This window comes from Plectropomus leopardus, chromosome 6 (genome assembly GCF_026936395.1).
Source record: "Plectropomus leopardus strain MGB_pleo_1.0 chromosome 6, ASM2693639v1, whole genome shotgun sequence".
Taxonomy (NCBI): domain Eukaryota; kingdom Metazoa; phylum Chordata; class Actinopteri; order Perciformes; family Serranidae; genus Plectropomus; species Plectropomus leopardus.
Window position 1 is genome coordinate 14,499,324 of NC_142181.1, and position 23,495 is coordinate 14,522,818.

Genomic DNA, 23,495 nt, shown 5'->3' on the forward strand with positions numbered 1-23,495 from the left:
TACTTAAGAAAAACATTTGAGTGCAAGACTTTTCCTTTAACTGGAGTATTTTTGCAGAGTGGTATTGCCACTGCTGGAACATACACCATTACAAGTAAAAGTCCTGCATTCAAACTTTTAGTCAAGTAAATAATTAATATCAGAAATATGTATTTATAGGAGGCTATCAAAAGAAAAACTACTGCAGAATGCGCCTGCTGTTACATTATCTACATGTGGATATTGTAAAATAAAACCATCTCTTAATTTAAGTTTTTATTTAATGTTATTTTCTACTGCTGTCTGAATTCTGGTGTAAAGCTCATCACTGTGCTTTAATGTATGTCTTGTTATGAGTTTGTGTGCTGTTGGGTTTAGGCTTTTCTGTGCTTTCTGAGTCTTTGAACAAGCTGGATGGACTCATCTCTTAGATGCACCTCTTGACAGATTACATTTATGTGTTGGTCTGTGTTCGGGAATTACTTGCTTTTAAGGGGATGTACATGTTAGCTTTTCTGCTTTTATATTTTCAATATAAAATGGTCCTGGTCTTATTGGTGTAGTCTGCAGTTACATAACTTTGCATGCAATGTGTACACATTTTTTCAAAATAAATGATCAATTATTGCTCCCACAAAGAATTTCTAAGGTCCGCTTACAAACTGGAATTCCTTTAGATTCTAACTGGGATGCCAAATGTAAAGCTTTAAAAAATAGCTTTTGTTTCTAACAAGATATATTATATATATGTTTGATTTCACTTTTACGTTAGTTGGTTGGTTTAAGGAAGAGCCTAATACATTATATTCTTGGCAAAATATTAAGTGCATGCCCTCACTGGAGCCTCATCCCACCCAAAACTCAAACAGCCCCCCCCGGCCCCCAAGTCTGTTAAGCTGGCCCTGCTTATACAGTATCAGTATGTGGGATAGGCTGACAGGATCAACAGAGACGCCACTGTGATGATGTAATCTGTGTTGCAGAGCCCTAATGTCACCTGAGCTTCTTCCAAACAACAAAATGTTGTGTGCACCTTCAGAGACAGAAACCAAGGAGCCTTTCACCAGATTTATTCCAAGAAAGAAAAAAATCTCAAAATTTCATCCATTTGTCTTCTTGTCAAAAAATGTCCTTGTTCATTACATCTGAATAAGAACAAGACCACCAGCACTCAGAACTCAACAAAACAAATAATTAACAGATGATTTAGTCCTCAATATAAGCATCATGTTTACATCTCAGATTCATTTGGGTTTTTAAGTGTGATAGAATATCATATGTATAACCTAAATACACATATGTTTTCCTTTCATCACCTCTGTCTAAAAGTCTAAGCTCGGGGTTGTTCAAACATGGCATGAAAATAAGACAACAGGATGCAACCACTTTAAATACATTACAGAATTGAAATACTTCCCATTGTAATAATGACAGACAATCGAGTAACATTTTCTTTTAAAACTTTGATATTTACAGCAATTATATTTTGCCACTTTTAACAATTATGTCACAGGTGATCAATACAATGACATTACATCACAGGTTAGAGTCCTGCTGTTCTGTGATGATGGGAAATAGATTAGGTTCATACTTCCTGGATGAGCCGCAATTTCAGACCTGGGCATTATGTATCAGAAAAGTTTTATATGAACACAGTCCTCCACAAACAAAAATAATATCCTGTTTTTCACTTTGCAGCTTGGCCAGGAAGTAGAGGATGTTTGCTTGGCACATTTAGCCCTGACTCTAAAACAAACATAAAGGGACAGATACACACAATAGAAAACTGTCTGAGGTCTGAACTCTCAAAAGCATTTTAGGATTAAAGCGGTGACAGGCATTTTATTTTTATTTTTTTATTATGATCTAACACTTAAATGCCTTTGGAAAGTCAGACCTTATAATAATTTAACAAGAGGCATAGGTATTTACATAGGAATCTATGCAAAGTCACAGAGGCAGACACTTCATATTGCACATGAAAAAGGCAGGTACGTATGAAACGGTGGTTTAAAAACAACAGAAGTGGGGAGAGAAAGAGCTCAAGAAAGAGAGAGTCTACAAATACATCTGCACGCCCTTTAAGAATTTATAGTAAAAAATATTCAGTCCATGAAGCAGACCAAGGCAGATCACACACTTCCATCCAATTGCGCTGATGCAAATCCCAATGATGGAATAAAACATACATCAAACTACTTTTCTAACCAATTAACCTTCCTCCCTGATGCACCCTCATGAGACCCTCTCAGGAGAAAATTGTATATCTAAATCCTGTGATTGCAATATTTTTGCTTTCATGTACCTTCATAATCAACTGAAAAGATTCGAGCAAGATCAGTTGAGGTTTGACTCTGCATCTATTAACATAAGGTTTGTAAAGACTGGTTATAGCAAACATCCCCCTCTTGATCTTAACTACCTCCAGTCCCCCCTCTCTCTTTCTCTCATCCATACAACCTCTTTTACATCCACACGTTTGCTCTCACACTCTCACCCTTCTACGTACAGCCTGGTAGTGATGTCCATTACAGAAGTCGCATAACTATTCTGTGACTACTTCACCCTTACTCCGCAGTATTTCCTATTTTAAACATTGTAAGGTAAAACTGAATATGGCATATTGTAACACAAAACCCCATGGCTCCTTTTTTTTTTTTTTTTTTTACACGAGGCACAATCTGAGAACTCTAATTTTTATTTCCTTTGGGATGCAGCACGAGTGAACTGTTGATGTTTTCAGGACAAAGTTATTTCTGTCATGGCTACTTCTCTAGTTCCTTCTTGAAAACTGTTTTTTGGGTGCATTGAGAACTTTGTTCTTCCTAATATCAACTGGTGGTTGTACATATAAGTTTGTATATTTAACTTAAAATAGAAAGAAGTGAACATGACATTTGAGGTCTTCACACAGGTATTTCACAAATATACATCTTTTGAGCATTGTGATCATTCATCCACCACATTGATACTCAAACTATGTCTATAACAAATATACAACATACGTACTAAACAGACTCTTTATTTAAATTTTTCATATATTAAAAGCTCTAAGAAAGGCAGCAAAGATGCGCAATAAGGCAGATCCATATGACACACTCGATGACACACTCCATAGGACACGCTCTACTCTGGCACATTTACACTAACAGATGAGATGGATCTTTTTAAAGGGCTTCGGTTGCTCTCGGTTAAAAGTGGTTTATGAAGAAATTGGAAAGAGTAAAAGGATGTGAGAACGGTGCAAAGGAGTGGGAAGGATGGCAGAGAAAAATAAACTGAAGTTTTTGGGTCATGAGCGACCTTTATCCGAGGTGTGGATACATACTTGATGCTCTGACATGCAGTTAATATGCACAGGGTGTGTGTTTTTGTCATGTTTTATGCATGGAGTGTTATGGCCGGGGATATGTGACTCTGTCATTGATCAGTGATTGTCAATTTGTCCCTTCATAAAATGAGAAAAAGTTAATACAGATGACAGTTTAATACGGTTTAGGTAAATAAACTAAATTTCCCTCTTCCATCGTCATGTTGATGAATTAAGTCATTATATTTTGAAGAGCTGAATATAAAAATCTGCTCTGATGGTATAAAAATCTACTGCATTAATTCCTTACAGCCATGGAGAAATCAGCACGGATGAAGATCAAAGGAATAAACATGAACTCATGAAAACATGAGGTGTCCATACAGCATGCATTCATAAGCATCAGGTGAGGGACTATGGCAGCTGCTTCAGTGTGAACAAAGCTGAGCCATCGAAATCAATATAAGCTATTATGAAACATTTTACAGAAAGAATAGCACTTTATCTCACTGTTATATGTTGAAGTAGTCTTTTTCCATAAGAATGTTTTTTTCTGTGTCTAAACAGTTTGCGCATGTACATATGTGTGTCAGCGTGTGTGTGTTTTTACAATCTTAATCAGGATCAGTACTGTATGAATGAACATGTGGTTAAAAATTTATTTTTCCAGTATAGCTGCTGAAAAAGATAAAAGTCACCAACATCTGCTTTCCTGAACTGGAGACACAAGCAACATGTAGCATCTAATCACTGAACCAGCTCAGATGGATCCGCTTGTTTCAAATCACTTGTCTGATTCGATTAGTTTGAAACTTTGTCCTGTCCGTTCTGCATGGCCTGCTAAGCATCTAAGTGACTGACAGCAGAGAGATCCCTTCCTCTCAGGTCGCTAAAAAGGTATCCTCAGCCTCTTATTGGACCACAGAAAACTTCAAGAAACCATCAGCAGCCCGTCTGTTGTCACTGACCCCTCCCTCCTTCTGCATCGTCAAGGCAACCATTGAGGCAGTGGTCATCGCTCCCGAAAGCACCCTGGGACTGCAGCAGCTCGTATTCCTGGTCCAGGAAGTCTAGGCTGTTGTTGCTAGGCAACCCACGGATGGTGAACTTGTGGGACACTTTGGTCCACTGCTCCCGATTTGCTGCCACTCTTTCGTACAGCTCAGTGGCCCCAGGAAAAAGTTCAGATAAGAGCCTGAAAGGACACAGGGCAGTGATGACTTGTGAGTTAAGATGCGCATTATTGTGATACTTTATGAGGTGAGGTGTCATGACTACTGTACAATAGAAGGCTCTTTATTGCACCAGCCTGAGAACATGCCCAAATTTTTACAATCCAAAATAGAGCGCTGCAGGAACAAGTCCTGAAATCCGTTAATCAGTTAGCATTTTAGCTCTCCTGGTTGCCTCATCTTTAGGGCCGTGTTTTTTTTGAAAGGGTTTTTGGTAAGAAGCCTTAAATAAGGTCTGTGGTTAACACATGCTTGCGAGAGTTTTATATTTTGTTGTATGACATATAATATGTCAGTAAATGCCCTTCTCGGGAAATATGAAGTTTTAATGTGTCTTAAAAAAGGCGGTTACTCACAACTGGCTGAATGAGACTACAAAATGTTCTCACGCCGAACACTGCTTTACAGCCTCTTTGTGGTAGCAACGATAAAGTTGTACAATTGTGTGTTTATAGCCCAAAGGTAGGTTTTTACTTCTTGCAAATTGCATTTACATTGAAAAAATCAGAAATCTGGTGATTTTTACTAAAGATTATCTTGCTGAACAAAACTTATAAGTATCATAAACATTTGTTTGCCACAGATTTCGCCATACAAAATCCAATGGAAAAATCCCATTGGCTTTTTGTTGCGGGAACCAGGGTGATATTAACTTTCAAGTTGGCCTACAAATAAATCATTCCTACAGCACTCTATGAAGTTGAAAATCATAATTTGATTAAATATTCTTATGATTTCATTTCTTTTATTCTAATGTCGTACATGCCATATTTTTCCACTGATGTTATTTGGTGTTCTTTTCATTTTGTAAAACTTAACCTTTTGGCTAGATGTGGCAAGTGCACGAGGACCCAAACATAACAGACATGTCACCCTATTAATTTAATGTAGAGAACATGTTAGAAAGCAGTTGCTTATTTTCATATCCAGCAGACACTGAGTAACACTATCGTTCATTTAGAGTCATGTCTCTGGCTGCCCTCAGTCCAACATTCACTCTCCTTTTAGCTCCGTTTTGCTCCTGAGGGAAATATCTGACTGATAAATGCTCCACTGTGTTCACCAGCTCGTCATTTATTGTGTTTGTCTGCTATTTGATGTTAGCCGGGTAGCGTACACTGAGACTATTAGAGCTTTTTTGTTGTTGTTGTTGCTGAAAACAGTAGCCTGCTGGGGCCAAAAATGCAGCTGGTGAGAGCAAAACAAAACAGTAAAGCTGGGGGAACATAAAACCAAAACAAATAGCTGAAAGACACTAAAACACTCTGCAAAGTTGAGGTAGTCAGAAGTAGCAATTTTTCCTACTTGACAATTCTCTGGACTAAGGTCCGTCCTGACCATAACACAAAGTGATATGTAATTAAAGGGGTCAACTCTTCGTACGCACTTGTAAATGGGCATGGCGATATGTTCCATGAAGCTTATCTGTAGCTCTGGGATGTACGCTTTCTCTCTGTCCATCATCTCACTGGGCCGGTTGCCCATGGCTTTTTCCTACACACACACACACACACACACACACACACACACACACACAAAAAAAAACACAAATACAGACAGAGATGAGTAACAAGCTCTCTACTGTGTAAAATGACACACGCATCAGCTACAAATTGAATAATTTCACGTCATTTAACAGCCAGTGCACACTGACACTTACCAGATCTCCTTGAGAGAAAAACTCTTTATAAATCAGCTCCTGTGGACACAAAGAGGCCGACATTTGTTACTGTTCATATGGTTTCACTCTCACAGTGACATTATTGTTCCACTTAATATACTTATTCATCTGTAATGTCACACAATAAAGCAACAAAAAATTCATCTCAGTTTAGATGTTTGGATTGTTATATAACTTTTTAATAAGCATAAATGAATTAAAATATAAAATTACAGTTTACTATGTAATAACATCCTGTCTGTTTTTTTTTTAGCTTTGGGGGACATGTTTGAAAATATTATTATAATTTGAATGTCAATCAAATTGATTCTCTAATCTGAAATAAAATGTAATTCCCCTTTATTACAGTTCAATATTTGGTGTAATTGTTTTTTTTTTTTTCCATTAATCACAATGAATTTTCTGGCTGGTGAGAAATGAATATACTAACTGACATCAGTATAAGCCAGGCCCTGTTAAATGGAAATGTGTTTCCAGTTTCAGGAGTAAGGATTACATTGCATTTGCTGTAGGTGTTAGGTGTTTGGAGATTTAGGGTGCAGGATTTAGGACAAGGGTCAGGGGTTTGGTGTTAAAAAGGGGGCAGACCAAGATTAAACCTAATCCTTAAAATGGAGTGCAGTTTCACAGAATAGAAAATAATGGTTGTTTCCTACTGTAAGCTAAGCACCTCATAATCTTTATTGTCCTAGAAAGGGGTCAGTTTTACTGTATAGTCATAGGGAACTGGAAGTCTTTAGGAATGCACTGGTGGTTCCCGGTGGGAACAGATACTGCTGTAACACAGTGGAGAAATGTCTTGCTTGTGCATGTCAACTAACAGAGACAGAAAATACTGTCTGAAACGGCAGTCCTTTCACTACATCATATCAAATATTGTTTTAAATGGCAGTGTGCAACTTGTGCTACACTAAAAACTAAACATAAATTTTAATAATTCTTCAAATTACATGTATAATTGGACTAACACTGAGACACATTAACATGATTGTATATGTGTATATGTGTAGCATAAAATTCTATGACCTAAATATCTGTGTGCTGATTTATATATTGTTTGTTAATCCCAAAATTAAAGGTCAAGTGATTTAAGGTCATCTATTGGCATAAATGATATATAATATTCAGAACTAAGTTTTCATTAATCATCATAAAATCAGAATTGTTGGGTTTTCGTTACATTAGTGTGAGCAGATAATATCTACATACAGAGGGGGTCCTCTTCCAAAGAGTCTGCCATGTTGTTCTACAGTAGCCCAGACTCAAACGCTGGCTCTAAATAAGGCCACTTGTGTTTTCGTGTCTGCCGTGGTAGTTCTCCTACACACTTGGCACACAACAGAAGTTACAGGTTTTCAACCGACACCATCTGATGCAACTAAATCCTACACAGTAGATCTTTAAACCTGATATTTCCTAATGTGGTGACGAATGGGCGTACACACCGGAGCATCTTTCTTTGTCTTGCAGTTCAACTAGAAACATTTAGCCAGATTTGTGGTTTATGTAAGGGAATAATGGAAAGTATAGACACTGGTTTAGACTGTGAACTGACAGCAATCTTGCGTGTGGTTTTCCAGCCCTTGGTTTGGTCCGACAGGTCACACGATGTCATCAACAGGCACAACAGCATGGAGCGGTGGGTACGGCTTTTTGGGTTGTATCCATCTGAAACACACACATGCAAAACAGTGACTCTATCTAAGCTGCATTTACACATAGGCATAGATGTCCGGTGAGAACCACAGCTTGACAAAGCTGTAAAAGTTCAATTTTTTTGCAACTCACTGCATTTTAGTCTCAAAAACGGCCACTTACTATGTTAGGCATGGCTGTATTTTAGGTACAAGCAGTCTGTGGACATTTAGTGGACAGAAATGATGTTTCAGTGACATCTTAATTCTGTATATTTCCAGTCTATGTTAGGTCAAACTGTCTTTGTCCATGATTGACAAGTTACACACTCTGTGGTTTGGAGGCAGTTGCTAACTCATTTAGAAGCTTTTAATGTCCTTGGATTACTTTAACAGCACAAAATTGATTCCACTGGGGAGACATCCACTCAGGATAACTTATAATTGGTTGCAATCAGGCGTAACAAACCACTGGGCAGGAGGTTACAGCCAATTATACTATATAAGAGCGCAGTAAGCAACTGTCTCCTCAAAGGGGTAAATAGTCCAATAAAAGAAGAGGATTACTGAGAGTGTCACTGATGAATACTGCGAGTTTGACCTCAGATCTTTGAAAAGGAAGTCGCAACATAATGAAAAACTGTAGTCAGTATATGCTTTTTCGGTGGCGCCAAGAAGGGAGCAAGCTGAGGAAAAGGGTTCATAATTTCACAGTCTGTGTACTTGGCATTGATTATTTAGCCAAAAATTGAACATAAACCAGTGGTTCTAAAACTGTGGGGTCGGCCTCCCTGAGGGAGCGTGGAGTCACTGCAGGTGGGGCATGGATGAGCAGGTGGAAAATACAGAGTGATTTATGTAGTGAAAATAAACAAACAAGATTCTTCTGATGCTATCATGCTGACTTTTACTTCACTAAAATTCAACATGGATCTTTTTTAATTAGTTGCTTCTCCAAGTATTGTCACAGGTGATATTTAGAAATTGTGAGGTGGGGTGGGGGGTATTAACATTTTTGGCTTCTAAAGGGTGGCATGTAAGAAAAATATGAAGTTTTACTTGTGATCATTACAAAATGATCAAAATGGGGAGTTTCTAATATTTAATATGCATCTTCAAATATTCATGTTGCATGTTTTTCTTTTTTCTCTTGTGAAATCAGCCCATTCTAATCTAAGGAAAAATAAATAAATTGGTGTCACTGCTCTGGATGATGCATCTAAACCAAGTCTCCCTCTGCTGTTTGGGGTTGTGAGTTTGAAACAAAGGTAGAGACGTGGCTCTGCATACTGAACTACTGGGACGTACCATCAGCCATCTTCTGCAAGTCCTTGAAAATGCGAAGGTGGTGAGCCAGGTCTGTAGCCAGAATGATGTCTCGAATCAAATCCAGCATGCGAGAGTAGTCCTAAAAAAGAAAAAACAACAACAACAACAACAACAACAACAACAACAACAACAACAACACACACACACACACACACACACACACACAAAATCCAAACATTTAGCTAGCAGAATTAAGTAAATGGAAATGTGCAATGTGTGAATGTCAGATTTCATATCTTACCTTCCTGTTGAACTTCTCGAAGATGTTGCAGCCGTGAGTGTTCAGAATTGCGATGGCCTGGGCAAAGTGATGTCTCTGTCATGGCAAAAAGAGCAAGATAGGAAAATGAATGATCACATTTTAAAACTGCTGAGTGTTGAGTCATGTTGCAATGCAACAAGCACATTTTCATGCCTCCCACTGATCACTGCTGCAAGGAAATTAAGTTTGATTTTGGCCACTAGGTGTCATACCAGCACAAAACAATATTAGTAGATCACACACACTGAAGTTAATCAACAAGGAAGGAGCAAATGAATATAAGAAAATTGTATTTGGTCAGTCTACAAAGTTAAGTCCTACAAAGTGCATAATATAACACACTACATAGCACTGAGCTTATAATAAGTGCTGGTGTGGATTACATTATATATTCAGAGGTGCCTCTAATATTCTGTCCTAACATGTATGTAAATCAGAAGCACACAAAAAGGGACAGCTCTTTGAGATCTGGTATTTTCCATTTCACTGCTGAAATGGAAGAGTATGTTAATCTTGAAGAAGAAAAGTGTATCTGGTATAGTGCTGACTAAACCATATAGAAAATGAGTTCTGTTGTATTTTCTACTCTTCTACTTTTGATTGTAAACTGCACAATGCTGTGCTTAGTGGGATAAAAATGTTCATTTTGGTAAATTTGGAAGGTGCACAAAATTAGAGATGAAAACAGAAGCTCTTTAGCAAGATAATCTGTAGATATTTACAGTATTAGTTTCTTGTGTGAGCCTTTCATTTGTTTTTTGTTTTTATTTTGTGTTTCTTTTCCTTCTACACATGCTTTTTATGATCTTTAACTGGAAGATGTATGTAACATAACAGTGTCTTATAATCCCATGTGGGATGACCCAAATGTTTGGCATAACACAAAACTAAAAAATAAAAATTAAATAAAGGAATGAATATAAAGGCATAAGCACAGATCCCTCATGCTGTTATAGCTGCAATAGGTTCCCAGTCAACTCTCCCACATCCCTGTGATGTAATATAACTGGTTGCCAGTTTACCTCCATCACAGATCCCTCTGAGCTGTAGAGAGCAGCCAGCACAGATTGCTGAAAATAGAAACAGAAAAATGAAACACAGTCCTCTTATTGTACGCAATATATTAATTCAAATGAGACAACCTTTAATAAATTCATTCTCTTTAACTCTAATTGTCAGCTCGAATATCAATCTTCAAATAGAACAATCATTAAAGAAGCTGATGACCTTTGTTGCATAATGAGAGTTGGTGTGTGCATCACTTAGGTGCCAGAGGGTTGTGTATGATTATAGTGGAGCAGAGCAACATGCTTCTAATCACAGTGACATGTAGAGTCTCAGCGGGGCGAATTCACTGACTCTGATATCACCATGAGCCTGCCTCTTATTGACGTTCTCCAGTCTGAGGATCTAAAAGTCAATTTCTAGTCAGAATTTTTAGTGCGAGTGCAGTGCTGCTCTGCTGCACTCTATTCAGCAGTGTAGAGCAGCAGTATATTCATTATTCCTTTTTACTTTTGCATCAAGGCCGTAGCCATGGAATCAACATTGAGGGGACCAAATCGGGAGAGATAATCATTTCCCTATTATATTATTCATCATAAGCCAGTACAGCTATAGAGTATACTTTGATGAATATGGAATAATTGAACGCTACTCCAGTCTACATAAATAAATAACACATGCAGTGCAACATAAATGATTGACACATTACTTAGACTTCATATAGGCTATCTGGCAAATATATCATAATAAAGACATTAACATTAGTTAATTATGCCCATATGTAATATCTATCAATATTCAAGTTGCCTATTTTCCATTTACTCAGGTACAATTATACAAAGGCTCTAGAATTTTTGTGCACATTGTTGGTCACTGGATGAATGTGTGAATAATCAGGCTGTTCTAATGCACTGTTCGTATATTTTCTTATGAAAAGTAATGCAGAAAAATATGTATGTATCCCACATAATAGTGAGCCAGCAGTTCAGGCATAGCTCATATATTTTGGATGGTTGTGATCACATGACCGGTGATGGGAGTACTGAAAGAAATGGTCCGAGGCGGACCAGTTAGGAGGAGGCAGCTTGGGGCGATGGAAGGGTCACAAAACGCAAGACTTTCCCCAGAAGACCTGTGTGAAAATACCTCCTCATCATGTTTCTTTTTCTAAACTTAACCGCACTGTTTTACTTGCCTAAACCTTACCTCCAGAACTTTACATTACTTACACAGCTCTAAGTTAGTAATGTACCATCATTTGTGCTGTGCTAATTTGTAACATTTTATACAAACCATTGCGTGTGCATTTTCAGCACATCATACTAACTGTTGTATTAGGATACATTGGGCTATTTGATTGCAAGTAACTTGAGAGCTAACATAAGGAATGGTTCATTGTTTAGCTCTCACAGATCTGCAAATGTTCACCCAAAACATTTGTTTCCATGCAATTACTGAAACTTTTTAGCAAAATATTATAATTCCCAAAGTTCCAGCAAAAATTATATGATGATAATGATAACATTACCTTATCATGCATGTCCTGAATGAAGTGTTATTACTGGTACAGTGTCACAGTAAATAGCTTCCTGTCAAGAACTTATGGGAATATATATATGTATATATATATATATGTGTGTGTGTGTGTGTGTGTGTATATGTGTATATATATATATATATATATATATGCATTGCTTTGTGTCATTTTTGATGCTTCATTATAAGCCCTCTAATAAAGCAGAAACATAATATGTCTTACTGAGGCGACTTGGAAAGAATTGTTGGTGCCACGGTGGTCCAGGTCATGGCACATACAGGAGACAAAGAGCGCTAAAATCTCTATATCCCTACAAAGAGAATAAAGAATGGGGGGTTAAGAGTTGAAACAGCTAATTTTTTGGCTACATGTGTCACCAGGAGGTAAGTGTTTTATACATACTCGAGGTAGTTGGAAAGCCCTAGGTTTTTGTAGAGCAGGTAGCAGAAGTGTGAGACAGAGAAGGCGTGCATCCAGTTGTGGTAGGGAGGGTCCCTGTAGCCTTTCTTCACCATCAGACAGAACCTGACATCAAAGCAGGAGTTTAATTATCACCTTCAACACAGCATGCAACTAGTGATGCATGTTGTGCATGTAATTGAGTGATTTAATGTTTATGTTGCAGGTTTGTTCTTTTTTTTCTTTTCTCAATGAAATAAAAACTACGAAGGAAAGTTATTAAAGGTCAAGTTTGTAGGATTTAGGGGCATCTATGGGAAGAAATTGTACAAGTTTATAATTAGACAAAAATAAGAAACACTGTTTCTGTTACCTCAGAATGAGCTGTTCATATCTACACAGTGGGTCTTCTTTCACAGAGTCCACTATGTTGTTTCAACAGTAGCTCAGAAGGGACAAACCAAACATACTTTTTTTTTTTTTTACATTTGTGTGTTTGCAACAGCAGTTCTCCTACAAGCTTAGCACACCAAACCTCCACAACAGTGCCAGGCTTTGAAACCAATTTTACATAGTTGCTTATTGTGGAATTACAACATCTGAGTCCGTCACGTGTGGATAATTTTTTTAGCATCATAACTTCAAGAGCTGCACAATAAGATTATTTTTGTCCCCATTCAAGTCTCTCATGCATTTGCTCTAATGGCCCCATGATGTAGAAGATCTGGGTAATTTCATAACATGGAAATTGAGCTCTTTTGATTTCATGCGCCATTGAGCAACTTTTATAGAATAAAGGGCGCCCTGCCTCCCATGCTGTATCCGGTTCTCTTTACACTTCTACAATGCAAATGGGAGAACTCTCAGTTCTTTGTCTTCACCGCTAGGTGTAACTAAATCCAACACATTTAAAGAAAGAAAGGAACTCTATTACATATAACTTTGTCTCAATGCTGATGAAGTCGCACCAGAAACTATCAATTCTAAGTTGGGTTTAAAAAGACATTTGAATTGAATCATGTTGCATATTCAAATAATTTCCAGCTCTACTGATCAATTCTGACCAAGTCTTGTCAGTTTTATCACCCAAGAGGCGCTTACATCTCTTTTTCCCAGGTGTTGGGCTTTGGATCTTGTAGTGTCAGCAAAAATTAGAATAATTCAACCCCCAAAGCACTCAAACACACTCCAACACTCCAGTACACAATACAGCAGTTGACAAGTAGGTGATCAGATGATGGAAAAGCTTTAAAAATATGATCAACTAATTAAATCATGAGTAAGAAGAGAGTAGATCAACAGCAAATCAAAAACCAGAGGTCAATTTATTAATGCAGACTACTTAACTGGAGGACACACTCACACACACAGGGTGTAATACTCATTGTATAAAGTAATTGGATTGTCAGACCTGGCAAGAGTGTGCAGGTCAATCTTGTATGTGTTGATGAAACCCATGTCTTCAAACATGCTGAGGACGCACTGCAGACACAAATAGCAGAATCAGTTATTGTTTTTTCTTCCCCCCTACAATCTGTGTCTCTCTGTCTCTCTCTTTCTCTTAACCTCCGTCTCTTACCAGAGGCGTGCTGTCATCAGTTAGGGAGCGTGGTGTGTATGTGAACTCAGCAAAGCAGGGGTGGATCTCCGTCACGGGTTCAATCCCCGTCACCAGGAGCTTAGTCACCTCTTCTTCTGAGACCTGCAACGTACACATACTGAATCATATTGGGTAAATAATAGGGACAGAGTCAGTAAAAACAACCCGTCGAGAGTTGTGTGCTAGAGAGTGTGATGTACAAATGTGATTTTACCTTCATATGGTACATCATCATTTCATTGGCCAGGTGTGACCTGAACTGAGCTTCATGGACTCTCTTGTAGAGCAGAGACTAGAGAAACAAACATCGTATTACAGCAACACTATCACAAATCAACAGTTTATTTACTGTTACAAATACCTGTCTATTATATTATGCACAGTTCGGTTACAGCACCAGGAGTAGAACAGCCAAGATCTCTCTTCTTTTTTTTCTCCTTTATTTGGAAAAAATAAACAAAACACTGTACTCTTAGAAAAAACTGTGCTAACTAGAAGCATATAGGGTTCTTTGGCTTGGCCCCATAGGGAAACCTTTTTTGGTTTCTGATAGAAACTTTTATAGAAGTTCCACTAGGAATCCAGAGCGATCTACCTAGAACCCAACATGAAGGGTATACCTAGAACCATCTGTGAAAGGTTTCACTAGAACCCCCCCATTACCTCTTTCCCACCAAACCACTCTACCTTCTAAGGGTGCAAACATAAACCCACCCAGGGGCTCTACTGAGAACCCTTTAATGTTCCAAAGGTTTCATCTAGAACCTGCACAGGGAAGGCTAAAAGTAGTAACTACATTACCCATAGTTAACATTTATATGTGGGGCCCATGTGGGTAATAAATGGGCTGAAAAATGAGCCCTATATGGGATTCTCCATGGGTTCCATAATGGGCCAATGCCAATTGCCCACATTGGTGGATTTACCTGGATAAAATTCCCATTTTGGGCCCATATCCATGTGGTACCCACGTAGCCCAAGCATAACCCATGTGGGGTCCACTTTGGTAAACTAACCCAAGTGGACAACTGGCATGGGGCCATTATGGAACCTGTGGACAATCCCATTAAGGGCCCATTTTACAGCCCATTTACTACCCGCATGGGCCCATATACTGTTGGCTGGGCCATAGATCTCTCTTCCACTAATAATGGTTTTAGTTTAATAGGTTGGCCTGGGGCCAAGCGAACCACGTCCAGCACCCCTGGGCTTCATGAGGCTCTTAAAGGAGCGGGGCCTAAGTGGTCCAGTGTAACCCAAAACAGTCATGCAACACAATCATGTTTTCAGCTGTTGAAGATTATTTTAAAAATCACTACTACTACAAACTTTTCTATTTCAGCTGGGCAGTAGGGTTGGGAACAGAAAGTCTGTTCCAAATAAAAACAGAACAAAACAAAACAAAACATAGGTAAACTTTTAAATTGTTAAGGATGAGAATCCCTTGCTCACACCCATTCCTTCAACAGTCCCTGAAGGACTCTTTCTTCCAAAAAGTTTTCCTTGGATAACAAAATGTTCTTAATGAAAGTAATGGTTCTGGGTAGACCCTCAGCTCTAGAGGAAGAACCTTTTTGGAACCCTTGTTTCTAAGAGTGCAGGCAGACATAGGTGGTGTTCAATTGTTGGCATCCTTAACAGCTTGAACCCATTTTTACCCAAACACAGCACGCTGTACTTCATGATACAGAGTGAGCATTAATAAATAATGCACGTAGTCATGTTTAAATGATTAACAAGCTGCCTAGAAGGCAATTATTTTTCCAATCAAATATCTTCATAGTTTATAGATAAACTATTGAGTACCTGCAGTCATGCAAAGGTCAGACTCTACAAGAGCTTCTTAATATGAAGGTGAATCGAAAATGCTGAGTATCATCACAGCTGTGGTTTCTGTATACTCTCTCTTTCTTTTTCTTTCTTTAATCTATGCTCTCTGCTTTCACTCAGTCTCCATTAGAATGCCTTCTTTATGACACATTATGTGAAATTATTTGTAAGCATGCTTTATAATCAGTCTACTATCTGTTTAATTCCTTTTTAAATCCTCTAAATTGCTCAGATCAGTTGTGTGACTGCCTGCTTGCATTCTTAGACGAAAGAGAAATCCATTTTAAAAAACTACTTTAATCCACTATGTTCTGGTAAAAGGCAAAAGGGACTCCAGTAATGAGAAACAGAATGACAAAGTTTGATAATCACACTCGGAAAAACCTGTTTTACACCAAATGAAAAAAAAAACAACATTTTGATCTGAGATTATCATAAATATTAGGTTGTTGAAGGCTCTGATAGACATCGTAACAATTAGAAATCAATGTCAACAATAAACAGCAGAACAATACAAACACAACAGCCCATCTGCACCTTTGTCTTCATGAGATACATATGCGAGTGTGGCTGAATATGTGTTAATGGGTTTGCAGCAGTCATACAATGCCTCTGAGCGGCACCATAAAAGCCACTCAGTTCCATCACAGACTGAATCTCTTTAAATTTCCCTCGAGGCTTCGCTCTGCTCTGCCGTGACAGAGCATTTTGCTCTCACTGAACTGATCCCGACAGGATCGATCTTTCTGACAGCACTAACAAAAGATCTACCACACTGCTCTAAGGAGCCAGACACTCCTAATTATGGATACACTGTACACGCTTATTTCCTTAACTTCCTTTTATTCCTCTCATGCAGACAAATTAAATGAAAGATTATTAAGGCGCATGGAGCTTGCAAGGATGACATTAATAGACATTATGTCTAAAATCAAGCTGAATTAATGACCTAGGACTGTTTATAATAAGTATACAGGAGAATGTGCAGCTTATGAATTGCTGCATTCATTCCCTTTTAGTGTTTCATGCTTTTTCATTGCTGCTAACAGAGATAATGAAGGAAAGTGATGGAAGCCGTCTTCTAATTATGATGCTGAATGAAGATGTTTAAATTGCTAATTAATTTCCAACTTTGTAGTTTATGTACTTTACGCTTAAATTGCTGGTTCATAGCTATTTGTTTCTTCACGTGTTGACGGTGTGCTGACAGCATTTAATAAATAGGACTAGAAACAATTTAATGCCTCATTCCTGACAGGGCATTTGTTGCTATTAAACACACAGAACAGGAGAATGTAAAGACTAAATAACTCTAAATGGAAGGATCTTGTAAATGAAACATATCCAACGGAAAAAATAACCAGAGGAATTAGAGATTAAGTTAATCTCTTAGCAAGGAAAAATGGGAAAAATTAGGTGAGGCATACAACATGAAATACTTCCAAAGACCCTCATTTCAGATGTAACAACTAAGACAACATAATATAATATTAAGTGGCTTTGTCTTTGTACATGAAAGACACAAGAATGTGTGTGTGTGTGTGTGTGTGTGTGTGTTTGTGTGAATATAGGCAGGAGTGTTGTAGTAGGGAGAAAAGAGGGACTGATTACTCAGGGTCCCAATTGAGAGCCCAACGGATGACGATTTTCTGCAGACTGGCGCTAAAGGTAGCATCGCCCTGGTCCCTTCATTGAAAAGCCTATAGGATTTTTCCATTAGATTTTGGAATATTGTAGAAAATAAGCTCTGTGGAAAACAAATGTTTATGAGACTTACACATTATGTTCAGCAAGACAATCTTTACATATGAACTACACCTTAGGAGCATTGTTACATAATTTAAGGTCGCCACCACAACAAGACTGTTAGGCCGTGTTTGGCGCAGGTCAGCGTAATGAGATTCTGCAATCTCGTTAAGCGACTTGTTAGCAATCACCTTTTTAAAGTCACATAAAAGCTTCAAAATTTGCGAGTGGGGTATTTACTAACATATTTTTTGCCATAGAATAAAACGTGAAAGTCTCCTAAGCTTGTCTTAACCACAGACCTTAAGCATATGACCAAAAACCCATTCAAAAAACCTAATGACTTTGAGACGAGGTAAGCGGAGGTGCTGAAATGCTAATTCGTGCCCGAGTTTTAAGACTTATTACTGGAGCACTCTATTGGAATAGCCTCAAAAAACCTGAGATAAAAAGTTTGGTTTTGTAATTTTTTTTTTTATTTCTAATTAATTAGTACCATAACTTAATTAAAATTGCCTCAATCAGTTGGTCGAAAGACCGAATATGTATGAGAAGATAGTGGACAATCTCTGAGACCCCTCTTAGCCCTTTGAATCGCCTGTGCTCCAGGATTCATCTCTAAACACAGTCAGAGCAGCATGAGTGACTTATTATGCTGCAGGAGCACCAGTGAACTTTGTCTTATCATTCCCTTTAAAAAGGGGTAATTGGGGTTCCAAAAAATAAAAGGACGACAGGGAGAAAGAAAATCAAACAAAAGCAAATGGAACATTGTAATAAATTTCAAAAGGTGCATAAAAGAGACGTGAACAGAGGAAGAGCAGGGGGTCTACAGAGATCGCTTTTGCATAGGACCCAAAATTTGGTGCTACGCTCCAGGCATATGCATTTGTATGTGCACACTCGTGTGATAGTGTCTGTGTGTGTATGTGTGTATTTATAGTACTCACCATTGTGTCCCATGTTGGTATAATGTACCCTTTGACTTAAATGTTTCAGTTATCAGTAGATTTTATCCTATGAACTGATATTTATAGAACCACTTATTTTCTTTTTCCATTTCTGTCTTTAACTATTTTTATATTTCTTTATTATTTTATCTTCCTTCTTTTACTTTTTCTATGATTTGTAACTCCAGTATCACTATGTTATATAGTATCTTAAAATGTAAAAAATATAAAGGTTATAGAGAGTCAGTTCTTTCATTGGAATGAGAGACTTACATGGGCGATGCTGATGCCACAGTAGATGGAGAAAGCCGTGGCCAGGTCCTCGTCGAAACGGTTGAACCACGGCCCGTTCATTTTATTCACCAACTCAGCCACCCCAATCACCTCTAGAAGGCAGAAAATTTAAAGAAAAGGGGAAGAGGACAGAAGCAAAGATGAAGAGAGGAAAAGAAGGCGAGACATTGGGAGAGGTGATCAGTTGAAGAAGGAAAGTTGATGATGAAGAAAAACAGAGAGTGGAAGACGAGAGTCAAGGACGTGAAAATGAGGCCCAGAATGCAACAGTCGGGAGGGTGCAGAACAGACGCTGAATCAAACAGGGCTGCTAACTTAAATTAATTTCACACTGGAGCTGAACCTAATTGCACATAAAAAGACCTGAATTTAAACTCTTAATCTGACAGTTTTCTATATAGAGACAAATCACACAGAATCTAAAGTTTATCTGCTTGAAGTAAGAAGTGGGGAGCACCATCATAGTCTGAGTTTTCTATAATTTCTCAGTATGGAGCACACTGAGGATGGGTGCACTTTATGCACTTTAACATTTAGAGGCATTTTGTGCTATTCTGAGAGAGCCCCTGTGTGGAACATAGCTTCATTTTTAAAAGGAAAACAGAAGAGCAGGTACTGGAGAGGACAATAGAGAAGTAACTACCAAATAGTGTATTAAGGCTAAATCTGATTCATTATTGTATTATAGTTATTATAGGAGCATCTCTTTTGCATTAATAGTATGTTATTGGACTCCACACGGGTTACTGCGCAACCCTTTTTACAGGTAACAGATGTTGCCACATTGTGTTCAAGTACAGTGTAAAAAAACATTTAGTATCTATGCTTCAAGCTGCTGAAACAGCCTGCCCAAGAGTGTAGTATCTTTAAACTGAAAAAGTATGATAATTTGATAATGTCCATAGAAGATTTTAATGACAACCTACCTGTGTCTTTTGTTTTTGTGTTTCAATTTTTTTTTTCTTTTGTTGTTTGTACTTTTCCACTTTTATTGTTTGTGTGTTTTTTTATACATCGGTCTCCATAGTGTAACTGTTTATATTTTTGCACCTTGTTATTAGCTTACTGCACTTATACGTACGTACAAAAGGTGTTTTACAAATAAAGTTTGACTGAGAAGGTTTTAATCAAAAAGGAAACTTGTGGCTTTTTGTGCATGTTGTCTGATGTAAGTGTTTTTGTGTGAGTGGAAGTCATCGTTGTTACCATTGTTCTCATCTTTGATGGGGAAGCAGAGGATGTTGCGAGTCTTGAAGCCAGTGCTGTCGTCCACACCGCGATAGAAGAGAGGGTGAGAGTACGCGTCTTTAATGTTCAAGATTTGACCGGTGGTCGCCACGTGACCTGCAATACCCTGATCTGCTGGAATACGAAACTCTTTCTGCGCACGCACATGCACACCCACAGACACAGACACACACAAATACTCATGTTATCAAAAGATAGTTGTTTTTTTTTGTCAAAAGTTGTAGCTGGTGCCAATAGAACCGCCCCATCCTGTCCTGTGCTGTTAGTAACAGTTAGCAGCAATAGACTGGGAAAAAAAAATAATTCACACTGCTGTTCAAAAGCTACCAATAGCAGCTAGCAATAACTTTTAAGGTGGAATATTTTTTTGCATGTTACTCAGTGCATGACTTAATAAACACACCTTAAAATAACAACTATGACCATTCCATTTGCTTTTATTGACATTTGAGTGACATATGCCGAGTAGATGCTGATTATGTTTCCCATTACAAACAAAAGCCAGGTGTTAGCAGGTGTTAGTGTTTTTTGCAGTGGGAAAGGTGCTTAGGAGTACTCTCTGTGATGGAAACACAAAACAGATCTACGATTTAGGTAAATGTTCATATGAGTTATGTGTGGTTCAGCGTACTATAACAAAAGTGTTTGTTGGAAACTCTGCTAAAAGCAACAATGATGCTGACAATGTTATCCCAACATCCTGCATGAGAGTATAGTTGGGGACGTTTGCTAAATTTGATTCCCAATATCATTCTCTTATCATTTCCCATCTTTACTGTCACCTGTCCAAAAAAGGCATAAAAAATCTCCACGAAAATGTCTCACCAAAGAGTTCGTTAGTGTGTGTGAGCAACTGAATGCTCATGTGTCGTACCTCCTCATCACTGACTACGCCTCCGTCAAAAACCTTGGCCACCAACTCATGACTGACACGATCCAGCAGGAACACTGAGCAGCTAGAGAAAGAGAGAGAGAGAGTCACAACGGCGAGAGAGCGAAACAAAGCAGAGAAAAACGAAAATATCTCATTTCATCTCAGGTCATTTTGTAATTTTAATTAAATGCAGCAAGTCGGTTAAGAGCAAATTGCCGAGATAGCCTTTTCAAATGGTGATAAAGACATTCACACGCACGCGCGCATGCACGCACACACACACACACACACACACACAATCTCTCTCTTTTTCACACACACGTTTAAACATCCCTTTGAAGATGAATCAGAGAGCTTACATCTCTGCGTCACTGAGGTTCCTGGCCTCCACTATAATTTCCTGTAACAGCACTGACACATCATCTGAGAGAATTAGACAGAGAGAGAGAGGGAGAAAGAGAAAGGGAGGAAGAGGGAGAGAGGAAACAAAAGGAAAACAGAGGAAATTAAAGGAAATATCAGCAAAGCCCAGATACGCCGCAATAGAGATTATACTGTGAGTAGCGGTGGATCAGCTGTACAAGCTGATAAGAGCTTTGTGATCAATGGTTCAGTACAGTGAGAGGCAATTTGCTCCACCAGTGGATCAATTCTTTGCACCTGCAATCGTGATGAATCATCAGTGACTCCTCATACAGTTGGTGCTTACTGTTAGATAAGAATCTAAATGACTCAGGGTAATTACAGGAGAGAGAGGTGGAGCCATCACTTTTAATGCCCTTTTGATTTTATGGTTATGATCTTTGATGTAATCACCTTCTCAGTAATATCTCATTCAATTACGTGCGCCATTCGTTTCACTGGGTGATCACTTAAACATCGGCCATTAACGTAAATTGTACTACAGCGTTCCTTCGTCGCAGCGACAGACAGGCAGGACTCACCCAAGTGTGTGAAGAGATTCTTGGCCACTTGCAAGAGCGCCTGTGTGGAGACACAGTGGACATGAAAAGCTCTTAATTGTCATGCATATTTATGTATGCCTGTACAGCATGTGTGAATGGGCGTGTTTGTGTGTGTGAGTGGGCATGTGCAGTACCTGGCACTCCACTTTGAGTTTCTGTTCCTTCTGAAAGGCCAAAGTTGAAGTGAGAACCGTTGAAGTGTAGCAGAAACAGTGTTGGATTGCATGCTCATCTGCCTCTGTGTGTCTGCAGCAGAGAACACACACACACAGTCGCATGATGAATCTGGATTTAGAAAGAGCTAATAGGCCGCTTTGGGAAATCAGATATTCATTATATAGATTGTGCACTCTGTGTTGCTATTAATACTTTTCTAAATGTTTAAGAGAGTACAGCTGAAATGGCAAATAATCATACAGTTAATTGTTACAAAATGCAACTAATTTGATGAGAGATTAACTACTTTTTTGAGAAACTACTATTTGCCACCTCGCCTCAATGAACCAGCAAAGTTCCAGTTTACATACATATCTGTCCAGATGTATGAAGTCATGGCAGTAGACAATGCTTCAAATACAGATGTTGCACCAAAGAAGCTACATATTCTAAAACATGGATGCTTCACACACCACAGAAACACAGTTGATAACAAAGGTACTAAGAGCTGGACAAACTTATTTTCTCTCTGGCAACACACAAGATCTATCCAACCTGCACAGTTTCATGGTGGACACCCAAGATTAGTGTCACTAATTCAGTCTCTGACCAAATCTCTCCCCTTCTGTTCCTGAGTATTGATGTTAAATAATGGCCAGAAAACATCATAATGTCACAGTGAAGTTGACCTTTGGCCTTGTGTATGTAAAATATCATCACTTCATCAATTATCCTGTTAGACATTTGTGTAAAATTTGTTCATAATAAACATAAATTCTTGAGTTATGGCCAAAAACCTGTTTTTTGAAATCGCAGGGTCCTTTGACTCCCAAAGTCTAATCAGTTTACGATTAAGTCTGAAGGTGTTCCTGAGGTTTTGTTTTCACAAGAATGAAACAGATGGACAGATGGATGGGCAACCCCAAACATAATGCATCTGGGCATGACTGTTGCTGACATGGAGGCACAAAAAACATGCCAATTATTTTCTGCTTCAAGCTTATCAATAATGGGGATTTGCTGTTTTTTTTCACTTTTTATATGATGGTAAGCTGAATATCTTTGGATATTTTGTCATGTTGGGCTTTAGAAAGATGTGACTGACATTTTTTTATTACCTTTGAAATTAATTATATCACTGGTAAAATGTAACTAAGTATATCTACTCAATTATTTGGTAATTCACCGTGGAGGCATGCAAGGAAAAAAATCAGATTCAAGGTAAAAGGTAGGGTGTATAAGCGATATAGCAATTACCATTTTGTGGGTAAAGTATTTCTTCAAATTTAGATACTTTCCATTTCACAATCATTCATACTCCAACACATTTAAGTTGGAAATATTGTACTTTTCACTCCATTATATTTATCTGACAACTGTAATTATATGTCAGATCAAGATTTTATATGGAAAACACAATCAGTTTATAAATTATGCACCGTTGTAAATTAAACCACCCAACAA

The 23,495-nt window shown here is 38.2% G+C and overlaps 1 protein-coding gene across 2 annotated transcripts in view; it reads right to left on the reverse strand.

Annotated features, from left to right (window-relative positions):
* Window positions 1-1,034: 1,034 nt before the first annotated feature.
* Window positions 1,035-23,495, reverse strand: part of pde2a (phosphodiesterase 2A) — a 185,378-nt gene continuing 162,917 nt past the window's right edge. For both annotated transcript variants that reach the window (XM_088078841.1, XM_042486447.2), the window contains exons 14-31: window positions 22,010-22,121; window positions 21,855-21,894; window positions 21,270-21,333; window positions 20,911-20,992; window positions 19,995-20,169; window positions 18,768-18,880; window positions 14,183-14,260; window positions 13,948-14,070; window positions 13,780-13,850; window positions 12,372-12,494; window positions 12,192-12,279; window positions 10,450-10,497; window positions 9,407-9,481; window positions 9,145-9,244; window positions 7,758-7,870; window positions 6,182-6,220; window positions 5,909-6,015; window positions 1,035-4,484 (exon numbers count right to left, since the gene is read on the reverse strand). In XM_088078841.1, the coding sequence (XP_087934967.1) occupies window positions 4,250-4,484; window positions 5,909-6,015; window positions 6,182-6,220; window positions 7,758-7,870; window positions 9,145-9,244; window positions 9,407-9,481; window positions 10,450-10,497; window positions 12,192-12,279; window positions 12,372-12,494; window positions 13,780-13,850; window positions 13,948-14,070; window positions 14,183-14,260; window positions 18,768-18,880; window positions 19,995-20,169; window positions 20,911-20,992; window positions 21,270-21,333; window positions 21,855-21,894; window positions 22,010-22,121 (1,786 nt within the window). In that variant the 3' untranslated portion in view covers window positions 1,035-4,249. The remainder of the gene's footprint in view (window positions 4,485-5,908; window positions 6,016-6,181; window positions 6,221-7,757; window positions 7,871-9,144; window positions 9,245-9,406; window positions 9,482-10,449; window positions 10,498-12,191; window positions 12,280-12,371; window positions 12,495-13,779; window positions 13,851-13,947; window positions 14,071-14,182; window positions 14,261-18,767; window positions 18,881-19,994; window positions 20,170-20,910; window positions 20,993-21,269; window positions 21,334-21,854; window positions 21,895-22,009; window positions 22,122-23,495) is intronic.